General features: G+C 40.9%; 1 protein-coding gene across 1 annotated transcript in view; it reads left to right on the top strand.

Moving 5' to 3' along the window:
• The first annotated feature begins 2,968 nt into the window (after positions 1-2,968).
• The window catches only part of LOC112573785 (adhesion G protein-coupled receptor L1-like), a 202,258-nt gene continuing 192,819 nt past the window's right edge, over positions 2,969-12,407 (top strand). Inside the window, exons 1-4 of the mRNA XM_025254385.1 lie at positions 2,969-3,293; positions 4,126-4,295; positions 4,899-5,029; positions 5,693-5,820. Coding sequence (XP_025110170.1) covers positions 3,236-3,293; positions 4,126-4,295; positions 4,899-5,029; positions 5,693-5,820 — 487 coding nt within the window. The 5' untranslated portion in view covers positions 2,969-3,235. The remainder of the gene's footprint in view (positions 3,294-4,125; positions 4,296-4,898; positions 5,030-5,692; positions 5,821-12,407) is intronic.

Here is a 12,407-nt window from a genome sequence, read left to right as displayed (position 1 = left end):
GTTCAGAGTTATGACGAAATCATTTTGCAATTTAGCTGTGATTAGTCAAACAACAGTCAGAGACCGAAACTTTTTGTAGCTGGGTGCAGATGTAGTGATCGTGAACGACTTATTTGTGGTTTTTAAATAAAGATGAGAATACTGAAAAAGATCAGAGTGGAGAGCTGCGATGGTGGGTTCGACTTGCAAATAACAGATCAGGTACTTCATCTGTCAGAGGCATAAGGGAGGATACTGCGGGAATGTTGTGGGGAGATCACTCCTGACGGCTTGAACTACACGGACTGCACGAGTAGTCGTTCCAATTTGCCGAAAGAGATCACTAGGTAAGTAGAAGATTAGCATCAATTCGCTCATATCACTACAATTATTTCGCAACAATGAGTATTTTTCTTTTCAAGCATGCTCCCTCACTTCTTAGTGAAGGAAAACAGGTCTTAAAACATATTTCTTTACGTGCAATAACAAAATTATTCTTTGTATATAGTAATTCCACGACTTCGACTTGAACATGTCTGTCAGTACCTACCTCAGACTTCACTTTCCACCACAACAAAAAACAACTTCACCTCAGCGATTGTCATCCTTTGTTTCATTTTATTTATCGACAAAAGTTACATCACGTAACTGAGCATGTGGACAGTGAAACTTCATGTAATTTCAGAGATAGTTTACTTAATTCCAGTGGTTGTATCAGAGAAAGTCCAAAATGCTAACTTTTTATCTGAATTATCGGAGACACTGACTTGGATATAGACCATCGAGCTCAGCAATAATTTATAAACGATCGACTTTGACTGAAAGTCATGATTAAGTTTTTTCTTAATTAGAGCATAACTTGTCTATGAACGTGCATAATTGCTTTTTCCGTCTTGTGATTTTGTCCAAGTATCACTGAGAAAAACTATCGCTACCACTCCGTTTTGTTTTGTATTTTTTACTGCTTTGAATTCAAGACCGCCATGTTTGCCTAGCTTTGGCAGCCGTACGTATTTTCGGAGGTTGTTCTTGCTGCAACAGTTCGCTAACATCTTTGTGCACACGTCGAAATTTCGCGAGAGTTCATAGTTTTATCGTCAGTTCACTTAAGAGAAATCATCATCATCATCATCATCATTATTTTTGTTATGGTAATTGTCATGGATATCAGAACATGCACATTTACTCTTTGATTAATGCGAGTTCTTTTTATGCACTTTTTACTTACTCCGTATGTCCGTATATATGTGTTGGGTAGAATAATCGATTTTTAAACCAGCTTCCCCTCGTCCTAGAGGTGTGAAATTTTCACCAGTTACCAAAATTTTTAATTTTGTATGGGAACTTATAGGCCAAGATAGGGGAGGTAGGTAACTGCTGCTCTATGACTAGTAACATACAAATTATCTCCCCTAATTCGGCCTCCAGGAATGGGGAAAAAGTCACGAAGTAAAACTTTTTTAAAAAAACGATAGAAAATTAAAAAAGACAAAAAGTTTAAAATAAAATAAGCAAATTAAAAAGCATTAATTTTAAATACACTAAAAGGCGAACTAATTTGTGACTAGGTCTCATGATTTCTTTAATATTTATAACTTAAACAAAAAAATGTGAGGGCACTCTGAATTTGGAACGCTCCTGGACCCCTCTCACTTTTATAATTTAAGTTATATCTATTAAAGAGAATCCTGATATTAAAGAATTTTTTTACCCTTCTTAGTTGTATTTAAAAAAAGTCTTTTTAAACAATTTTCTTGCTGTATTTCACTTATTTAATTTATAAAAATATTTTACATGTCGTACATGTAGTTTGACTAGTAAAAAGTTGATTCTTCATGTGAGAAGCACCCTGGAAAGAGCTGAATTGTGCGAATCTGTTTTGCTAAAGTTGATCTGTTACAAAGGTAGTAGCACACAGTTAAGTGCTCTACACCCAAGTTAGCAGAAACAAAGAAATATAACTGAAAGTCAGTTGACTTTATCCCTGTCATCACAATATCCATGTCATCACAGGTTTAATTTGATGCGGTTAAAACTAGTGTATGTTATTAAATTGCCATTATACATATATAAATATATGTTTTCAAGCAGGTGAAATAAATAACAATGTCAATATTTTAAAGTAGAGCCTGGAGGTGAAGGGTGATGATGTTAAGTCCTGTTGCACACACACACACACAAAGAATGAAAGGTCAAAACTTCAGACAAACGCACAACATGAAAACATTTCAATTGTCTTCGCTAAAATTATTATAAGGATCACACTGCATAATAGTTTTATGTCAATGGAGAACAAAAGCGAAATGGGATTGGTTTACAAGCCCTTACTTTACAAGACATAAGCTGTAATATTGTGTCAAATACAAATGATTTCAATGTTAAACTTAAACACCTTAGCGATAACAAAAAGAATCTTAAGACATATTGTCTTATTCGAAGTCTTCAAATAAGAATACGAATAATTTGCTGGAAATAGAAGTAATTAAATGAGGTTTTTGTTTGGTTTTTATTTCTTTGAGGTGTACGTCAGTCTGTACAAAAGGAGAAAGTTTCCGAACAATTTTAAAAAAAACCAAGTATTATTTTCCATACATTTACAAAGTTATTATTGTGCACGATAGTATTTAAGTCTACCTTACAATTTACTTTTGTGCACAGCCGCAGTCCTTAAAATGTTTGGCCTTACATCGGAAGCAGAAGTAGATGGCATTGGCCGTAAATAGTTTGGGGACGCAAGAGACATGGATTGAGGAATGATTTGAAGGGCGATGCCATCTAATGGTGAGTGCAATTACACCAATGAGTTTGTCTCGCCCCCTGCACACCACTGACAGTGACGGCAAGTAGGTAGAGTTTCCCATCCCCTGGAAATTCTTGTCTACACATCAGGAAGTGTGCTCTCAATGATAAGCATCCTCGGTGACTAACACTCGTAGACCACGTGACCAACCAGGGAGCGGCGATCCTCGACGGAGGAAACAAACCTGAACTATAAAATATTTGGTGGCAGCTTTTTCCTTGGTGTCTTAACACTTTAAAACAGTTGCTCGTGGCAAAATAGATCGTCTACGTTCTATTACCGAGGATACGAACATTTCTTTAAAAAAGAAAAAAAATTCAAGACTCGGAGAAAACTCTGAGGTGCTTCTCAAGCTGCGGACTTGCTAACAGAAAGATTTCTCACCCATGAATGTGTGTGGGCAGATTGTAGCCATTGTTCTGTCGGGATAGTGTAGTGTGTAAAGATCAATTTAAGATGCTGAGCATGGTAACCATGGCAGCAACTGCCGCTCTGCTGATTTTGTATCCTGGGGGTGAGTACAGACTCTTGACATATCTTCAGCTTCATGGCCGCTTATATGCTTGCTATCGTCTCTCACCTCAATGCACATTACTAACAACAGCCACTGAAATGCTGTAACTTCTGACGTTTAGCCCGAGATGCTGGATTCTTAATTCAAATACCAGCCGCAAAGCCCATGCGTACCAAATCTCACTTTCTTCCTCCTCTACCTTCCCTATCGTATTAACTGTTCACGTCTATAAAGTGAATAGAAAAGGTGTATTCCATTCACAGTTCCAAGCGCGTCTCGAACCAAATGATTCCGTGCTTTAAAATCAAGGCCCCTAAGCCTATAGGCTTCGAAACCTTTTTCTGCGAATACGCACGCACAGCACAGAGTCGCGCATGCATGCACTTTGTTTGTTCTTTTTCTTGACTCCTGGTCTGACTGGCACCATCCCCACGCATGAATAACGGTCTAGTTGAGAACAACGTAGACAACCTCCACTCACTTCCTTGACCTGCCTGCCTGAGCGACCTTCCTTGTAGCCGATAACTGTCATTAGTATGCTGTCGTGTGTAACAAGGGGTCAGGGCTGAACCTGAACATTGCAGCCCCTACGGCCAATCAGTCCCTTCCTCTTTGGTGTTCCCGGGAAGAGGGCGGAGGTTCCCAAGGACAAAGTTCTGCTGAAGATGGGGGTTGAGTGACGTGAGCCGCTTTCCAGCAGGACCAAAACACCTTCCGGCAAATTGGTACTTCTCTTGTACTCAATGTGAGCGGAATCATCGTCATTCATCATCATCATCGGTGTTATCATCAAAGCCTCAATCACCAACATTTTATCCTCTCGTGTCAATAGCATCAGGACAGGAGACTACCCAGACCATCGAGGACTGTGGCACCGGGTGGTTCCTGATGCAACGTGCCTGCTACAAGCTGTCCACAGACGCCATGCCCTGGGAAAGTGCGAAGAAGAACTGCGAGGTGGATGGCGGCTACCTGCTGTCCGTCAGCTCCGTGGCCGAGATGGTAGGTGGTCCCTGGAGTCGGGGGTGGAAGGTCTGGGGACTGTCACCTATAGTCAAGCATCATTAAGCAGAAGTGTGTGGCTGGCAATAGGTGTACTTAGAGTGACAGGTCGTGACATTAGATTACATTACAAAGCCAGCTTTTAGTACATTTGATGTGGCTACCCCTATAACATTCAAGTAATAATGAGATTCTGGATGAAGCAGAGAGAGAGAGAAAGAATTAACAGATTGCGCAGGTATTATTAAGTTCTTAAAGACAAAAAACGCCACTTATTCACTCATTATTTTATAATTATTTTCATGTTGGGATACTAAGGCTTCTAAATTGCGGTTATAGGCTTTTAAAAACCAGCAGACTGTGATGAGTTAACGGAGACAAATGTCATGTTTTGAAAACATTCATCAACCATTAGGACAAGTTCTTCATATTATTTTACACGAATGATACATGTCTCTTAGCGATAATACAGCAATACAGTCCTAGAAGGTCGGTAATGAAATGCTTTTAAATATCTTCCAGTTTATCATCATAGTTGTGAGCTTGAAAGCTCATTTGTTCATTTTCGTGCGCTTGTTTGCATGTCTTCCTTGATGCTTGCAGAACCTGATAAAGAAAGAGATGAGACAAGCCAACAGAAGAAATACTTGGTGGGTCGGGCTACAGAGGGCAGCACCATATAGCAAAACGTGGGTGTGGCTTGATTCAGGTTCGCCTTTTTCAGCGAGAGTCACGTGAGTCACGATTTTAAACTTTGTCTGTCTCTCCTTTACAGTATGTGGCAAGTAGAATAGAATAATGTCCGATAATATGAAGGTGCGCGCACGAGCACACACACCGCGCGCGCGCACGGTAAATCTCTAAGTAATAAACATTAGAACTTACCTTGACACAATGATAGTTAAGTTAAAGATCATGCCCTAAACTTTTTGGCTGTTGAAAAATAAGTTATCAAAGACTGACCTTTTCTCGAAAGCAAATTTGTTTGTGGAGGCGGTGCCCATGCTCTCTCTCTCTCACTCTACCTTACGTCACCCATCTCTTAAATGAAGTTCGCTGCGCCAGTGCACTTACGGTTTAGGGCTAACCGGTTCTGCTTCCTCAAGGCAGATAATAAATGCGTCACGGGTCATCATTTGATGCCTGTGGTTTCCACCTAGTTTTGTGACCCAGTTAAGTGAGTTTTCAATCTGAGCTAAGCAACAAGTACAACTTCTCTGTTATAAATGTCAAAGAAAAGTTTCACTTTATTCCCATCGTCATTTGTGTTTCCTCCCCTACCCATCTGAAAAAATAACTATGACAAATGCTTTGTTTTCAATCTATAGACAGTTCTCTTGTTTACTAATCACCAAAAACTGCATCATGTCGATAGTCTTGTCTTTTTCTGACTACAGAAGATGGAGTCCTTCGGAGCCGAACAATCAGAACGGACGAGAGAACTGTGTGGAGATCACCTCGGACGGCACCCTCAGCGACAAGGACTGCGACGAAGTTCGGCCTTTTGTCTGCGAAAGACATGAAAGTAAGTGCAATGCCAAAAAAAAAAATGAAGAAGCTGCATTGGTACAGCCATCGCTATGATGTGAAGTACTTATAGCGTGGCGTTGCTATGATACGGATACAGTTTTTATGAAAATACAGTGCAGCTTCAACCTTTTTTTTTTTTTGTTGTTGTTGTTGTTGCTCATAGCAGCTTTACTTAAACACAACATTTCACAATGTTTTCTCATCTAATTTCATTGGACAGTTCATGAAAATGAAAATGATAAAGTCAACAAACTTTACTGTAAGAGAGGCGGGTAGACGGATTTCGTAAAATCCATGATGAAAGTGGAAGAACTTACTCAAAGTCACATTTTAAGCTTAGAAGCTAAAAGTTGAGGATTCCTTTTATAAGCGATCGCCGATCGCGAGTAAACAGTTACTGAAACATACAGATAGTTGTGTGTTTATCACTGTGCGCCATCTTCATAAATAAGCCTGTAGAGGGCGTTGTTGGTCCATTCTCTCGAGGCGTTAAATCGTTCCATTCGTACAGTAACTCCAAGACCTCGACTAGAACTCACTACAGAAGCGATTACTTCCACATCAACCACAACTCCTTTAACCACCACAACGATCACCTCCACCTCAACAGCAACTACAACAGTAACTACCATGTCATCATCAGGATCGTCGTCTTTATCAAATGGTAATTGTTTCATAAGTTTGTTTCAGAAGTAGACATAAAATCTCTCACAATGTTTAATGTTTTAAGAAGCAAGCGTCTAGTAATTCTAGTCTTCAACTCTGCCGATTCTCTTTGTAGTTTGCTCACTATTTAGTTAAACCCAGTTTTGGCAAATCTTTATCGAGAATGTAGAAGTTTTAGTTTTGTCTTCTCTCGCGCTTTTCTTATGCGTGCCATGCACCACACACACGCACACACACACGCTTACACACACGCAAGCACTCACTCAGACAGACATGCACCCACAGAGTTTTTTCCAAAGACTCATACACAAATAAGTCACTGCGTGCAAGTTTAAAAACACTTTTTTATATCTTTTGTGTTAGTAGGTCTGTTTGCAAGTCTTTTAATCCTGCAGGATCTGTATTCGAGCGTTTTAATGAACAGATGATTTATATAAAATTTCTATAATCATCATCATCATCGTTGTCGTCGTCACAAACTATCGTAAATCAGTGACGTTATTGTCTCCCTTTCAGTCAGTATTATAAGTATTTCAAGTCTACATACCTTCACACTCGTGATTGTCAGGCAATTATCATAATTTTACTTAAGTACAGCGTATTGCCGACTTGAAGTGTCTTTTACTGTAAGAAACAACTCAGTACCTGGTATGTTTTCATAGAAACTGAACATTTAGTTAGTCACAACTGAGTCTGATATATTCCATTTACTAAAGGTATCATCATTGTGATAATTTGTTTCTTAGTTTGAAATCTCTTTTTCACCATCTGTATTGTGTAATCAGCTAAGTGAGTGCATTAGAAAACCAACATTACAGGAACCTTAATTAAGGAGCATGTGGGTAATGAAGCGTCATGTAATTTCAGCAATTGATAGTTTACGTGTTTCCAGTGGTCATATCAGAAAAAGTCGTAAATACAAACTTTATCTGAGTTACCCGGAGACCACTTCGGAAATAAACAATAGAGCTCGCAATAATTCTACAAGGGACACAACTCTGTTTGTCGGTCGTAATTTGAGTTTTACTTTACTATGAACATCTCTTAATTTATTTCTTCTCAGTTTTTTTGCGGTGTTTATATGTGTGAATACATACATGTAAACACTGCGATTTGCCCAAATATCACTGAGAAAAACTGTCGCTACCTCCGTTTTATTCTGTATTTTTACGGTTTCGAGTTTAAGACCGCCATTTTACTTGGCCTCATCCGTAGGAGGTCGTTAAAATCCGATATTTTCTATCGCTGTGCTTTCTTTAACGGGTCGCGAACATCTTTTTGCACTCGTTGTAATTCCACAATAGTTCATTGCTTTATCTTCATTTTTGCGAAGCTCATTGTCATGGACATGCACATTCACCCTTTGATTAATGCAAAAGTTCTTTGTACACACTTTTACTTAACTAACTAATTATGTTTGTGTGTGTGTGTGTGAGCGCGCGCGTTCGGTGGAATTTTGTAATCAATTTGTAACCCACTTCTCATAGTCCTAGAGGTATGAAATTTTCACCAGTTTCTCATTTCAGGTGACAATGCAATATTGGAACAACCATTCCAGCAGCTCACAAGTAGTAAATTAATGTAAGAATTCTTTAATGAGAACTTAGAGGCCAAATTAAAGGAGATAGTTAACTGCTACTCAAGCACTAGTAAACTATTGATTATCTCCTCTAATTTAGCCTATGAAAATGGAAGAAAGTCACAAAGTAAAACCAATAAAAATTGATGACAAAATTTTAAAACACTTCAAAGTTAAAAAATTTTTTTTAAAAAGCTATATACTTCACTTGTCATAATCATTTTCAATGTCTTGAGTTGGACTAGCAGCAGGTGACTCTGCATGTGAAGCAACACCTGGCAGAAGCTGAATGGTGGGAATCTGTTTAGCTAAAGTTGATATTTGCTATAAAGGTAAGTACGTAACTAAGTTGTTGAACACAAAGTAACAGAAACAAAGAAATATAACTGTAAGTCAATTGACAATATCCCTGTCATCACATACTTTGCTTGAAATCTAATGTTAAGAAAATGTGAGTTATTATATTGTTACTATACAGATATATATGCTATGCAAGTGTCTGTACCATGTCCTCATAGATTTCCTTAGGTGTTATACCTTCCTTTTACAGATACTTTGTGACTGCTTGGGCATGTTTTTCTCCATTTTTAGAATTGTTGCACTACTTTTTACCTTTATACTGGCCTCACGTGCACACAAATTAAAACAGAAATTTGTATTTTTTTTTTAGTTTTATAAGAAGTGTTAGCATGCTACCACAACAAAAATGTTCACTTATGGCTCTTCTTTCTGGGTGAGGCTTAGAACTTTCTGAATGACCCTCGTAGCACATTCAATAGCAATTTTTGCCTTATTAAAGATTAAGGTATATATAGGCATGGGGAAATAATGAGTGACAATGAAAGGACATTGATTTCTGTATTTCTGAACAAACTAGAAAGAACTTACACATGTTTCTGTGTATGCAAAAACACTAGTACATGTACCTATTTACAAAAGAAGCAATGTGATGATGATTCAGACAGTAAATCATAAACATTAAATGACAATGGCAGTACCAGAGCAGCAATAAGGGGGAAATTGTTGTGAGCATGTATGTGGGAGTGGATGGTGATTATACTGAGAGGTAACAGCACTGTAGTATGGGAGATGTGGATAGTACAGACAGTACTGGGACTCATTTTTTTTTTTTTTTTTTTTTTTTTAGGCCCTTTCACCCCTCCTGGGCATAGGCCATCGACTACAGTCTTAACTGTTGTCGATGTTTCGGTAGCAAGGATTTGTTTTACGGGGTGGGGTGCTGGCCCCCACGCCCAACCCTCCTCCTTTTTCAGCCGGGCTTGGGACCGTCCTTGGCGGAGGGCGGCCAGCCCTGTAAACAGATGCCACGTGCAGAGAAAGAACAGCGTGCCCGAGACGAGAAATGAACTCATAAACATTAAATGACAATGGCAGTACCAGAGCAGCAATAAGGGGGAAATTGTTGTGAGCATGTATGTGGGAGTGGATGGTGATTATACTGAGAGGTAACAGCACTGTAGTATGGGAGATGTGGATAGTACAGACAGTACTGGGACTCATTTAAATAAACCAAATTGCTGTATTATGCATTCTGCATAATTTGTATGTTTAACAAATCATGTGTCTTTCGGCTTTTTATTGTACCTCATGAAGTCTTTTGATCGGGGACTAGCAGGCCTGTTAATGTGGGTGGTAATTGGTACATCACAGCTGTTACCCACGAGCCCAGTTATCAGCGGAAAATATCTATGAATTTCGTGTACTGCATAAGTGTATAATAGAGTGTTTGTAGCTAAGGACGAATACTTTTATGTTGTTCATCCAGCACAGCAAGATTGCGGTTGTGGTCTCAGCTCAGGGTACTAGATGATCCATAAAGCTGGAGTCTGAAGCAGGAAGCATGTTTATGTTGATAAGATGTTCAGTTTCCTGAGACTTCAAAACAGGAAGAAGATCAAAGATTGTGGCCAGGGGTTGTCTGCAATTTCATGGCGAAGCTGTGGTGACAATGCCATGTGTAACGTTTCCTGTTGGCAGAATCCAGAAATTCGTTCTCTTGATCAATCTGTAACAGTGGAGTAGGGGGGGGAGAAAGAATTCGTGTGTTTTAGGTGTCTATACTCTCCGTCTGCCTAAATTTATGAACTGGTTTATATGGTAACATAAACACTGAATACACACTATTTATCATTACACTATTTTGATAATCATGTATGTAAAATTATGGGGAACCAGTGAAAAGACAGCACATAGCTGGCTTTACAACAGTGTCATTCCCTCTCTCTAGTGAAAACAGCAATAGCAAAAATTACATTTTCCCTTACTTTTCATGAAAATCTCAATACAAAATTCTTGACCGTAGAATCATAAATAGTTAGTTAGTTATGCCCTTCGCCCCTCCTGGTGCATAGGCCATCGACGACCGCCCTCCAACGCCTCCTGTCCTGGGCTACCGTCACCAGCTGACCCCATCCAAATCCGGTGAGCTTGGTGTCGGCGGCGAGGTCCCGTCTCCAGGTGTTTCTCGGCCTTCCTCGCTTTCTCTTTCCCTGGGGGTTCCATGTCAGCGACTGTCTTGTGACGTTGGATGTTGGTTTCCTTAGGGTGTGTCCTAGCCAACCCCATCTTCTCCGCAGGATTTCCTCCTCTATGGGCTGTTGTTTCGTTCTCTGCCACAGGTCGGTGTTGCTTATTTTCTCTGGCCAGTGAATTCTGAGGATTCTGCGCAGGCACTGGTTCACAAACGTTTGGATCTTCTTCGTTGTGCCCTTGGTCGTCCTCCACGTTTCTGCTCCGTATAGTAGGACTGACTTGACGTTGGAGTTGAAGAGACGGATCTTTGTCGTGTAGCCTATGCTCCCGGAGTTCCAGACCCTTCCAAGCTTTATGAAAGCGCCTCTTGCCTTGTTAATTCTTGTCTTTACATCCGCGTCTGTCCCTCCCTGTTTGTCCACCACACTCCCGAGGTAGGTAAAGGTGTCGACTTCTTCTAGCGGCTCCCCATCCAACCTGATTGGCTCTTCACAGTCAGTGTTGACCTTCAGGATCTTGGTCTTGCCCTTATGGATGTGTAGCCCCACTTGTGCCGAGGCTGACTGGATCTCTGATGTCTTTTCTTGCATCTGTCGGTGGCTGTGGGACAGGAGTGCCAGATCGTCTGCAAAGTCAAGGTCGTCTAGTTGGTTCCACAGAGTCCACTGGATTCCATTTCGCCTTTCATTGGTGGCTTGCTTCATCACCCAGTCGATTGCGATCAGGAACAGCAACGGTGAAAAGCAGGCAGCCTTGCCTGACCCCTGTCCTCACCTCGAAGCTTCTTGTTAGCTGTCTTTCATGCACTACTCGGGCACGTCATTCCCTCATATGAGTTGCGGATCAGGTTGACGATCTTCCTCGGGATGCCATAGTGTCTCAGCAGTTTCCACAGCGTCTCTCGGTCCACACTGTCGAATGCCTTCTCGTAGTCCACGAAATTGACGTAGAGAGGCGAGTTCCACTCTATAGACTGTTCTACGATGATCCGCAGTGTTGCTATCTGGTCTGTGCATGATCGGTCTTGTCTGAAGCCTGCCTGCTGCTCTCGAAGTATCTGGTCCACTGGGCCCTTCAGTCTCTCCAGTATGACTCTGTTGAAGACCTTGCCAGGCACGGACAAAAGAGTGATGCCTCTGTAGTTCTCGCATCGGCTGAGGTCCCCCTTCTTGGGGATCTTTATGAGATGTCCTTCTTTCCAGTCTGCCGGACCTGTTCCTCTTTCCAAACCCTCTCAAACAGTCTGTGCAACATGTTGACGGATAGGTCAGGATCGGCTTTCAGTGCCTCTGCTGGTATCTCGTCTGGTCCTGGGGCTTTACTATTCTTCAGTTGTGTTATGGCTCTTCTGATCTCGGTTTTGGTTGGTTTGTTGCAGTTGATCGGTAGGTCTCTCGCTGCTTCTTCGATGTCTGGTGGATTTACTGGTGGTGGTCGGTTGAGCAGTTCCTCAAAGTGTTCGGCCCATCTGTTCAGCTGCTGGTCTGTTCCCATCAGTGTGTTACCGCTTCCGTCCTTGACTGGTCGCTCTGAGTGTCTAATCTTTCCTGTCAGCTTTTTGGTCGTATCGTACAGTCTCTTCATGTTCCTACTTGCTGCTGCCTCTTCTGCTTCTGTTGCTAGCTCCTCTATGTAGTTCCTCTTGTCTTGTTTGATGCTCCGCTTCACTTCGGCATTCGCTGTGCTATACTCTTTCTGCGCTATTGCCTTCTCCGATCTAGTTCTACTGTTGTTGATTTCAGTTTTCTTTCTCTTTCTTTCGAGGATCTTCTTCTGTGTTTCTGGTGTGATCCATTCTTTCTGTTTTGGTTTCCTTCTTCCAAGGACTTCCTCGCATGCTGTAT

Source organism: Pomacea canaliculata, linkage group LG10 (genome assembly GCF_003073045.1).
Source record: "Pomacea canaliculata isolate SZHN2017 linkage group LG10, ASM307304v1, whole genome shotgun sequence".
NCBI classification, from domain to species: domain Eukaryota; kingdom Metazoa; phylum Mollusca; class Gastropoda; order Architaenioglossa; family Ampullariidae; genus Pomacea; species Pomacea canaliculata.
The sequence above is the reverse complement of the archived record's forward strand: the minus strand, read 5'-3'. Positions and strand labels throughout refer to the sequence as shown.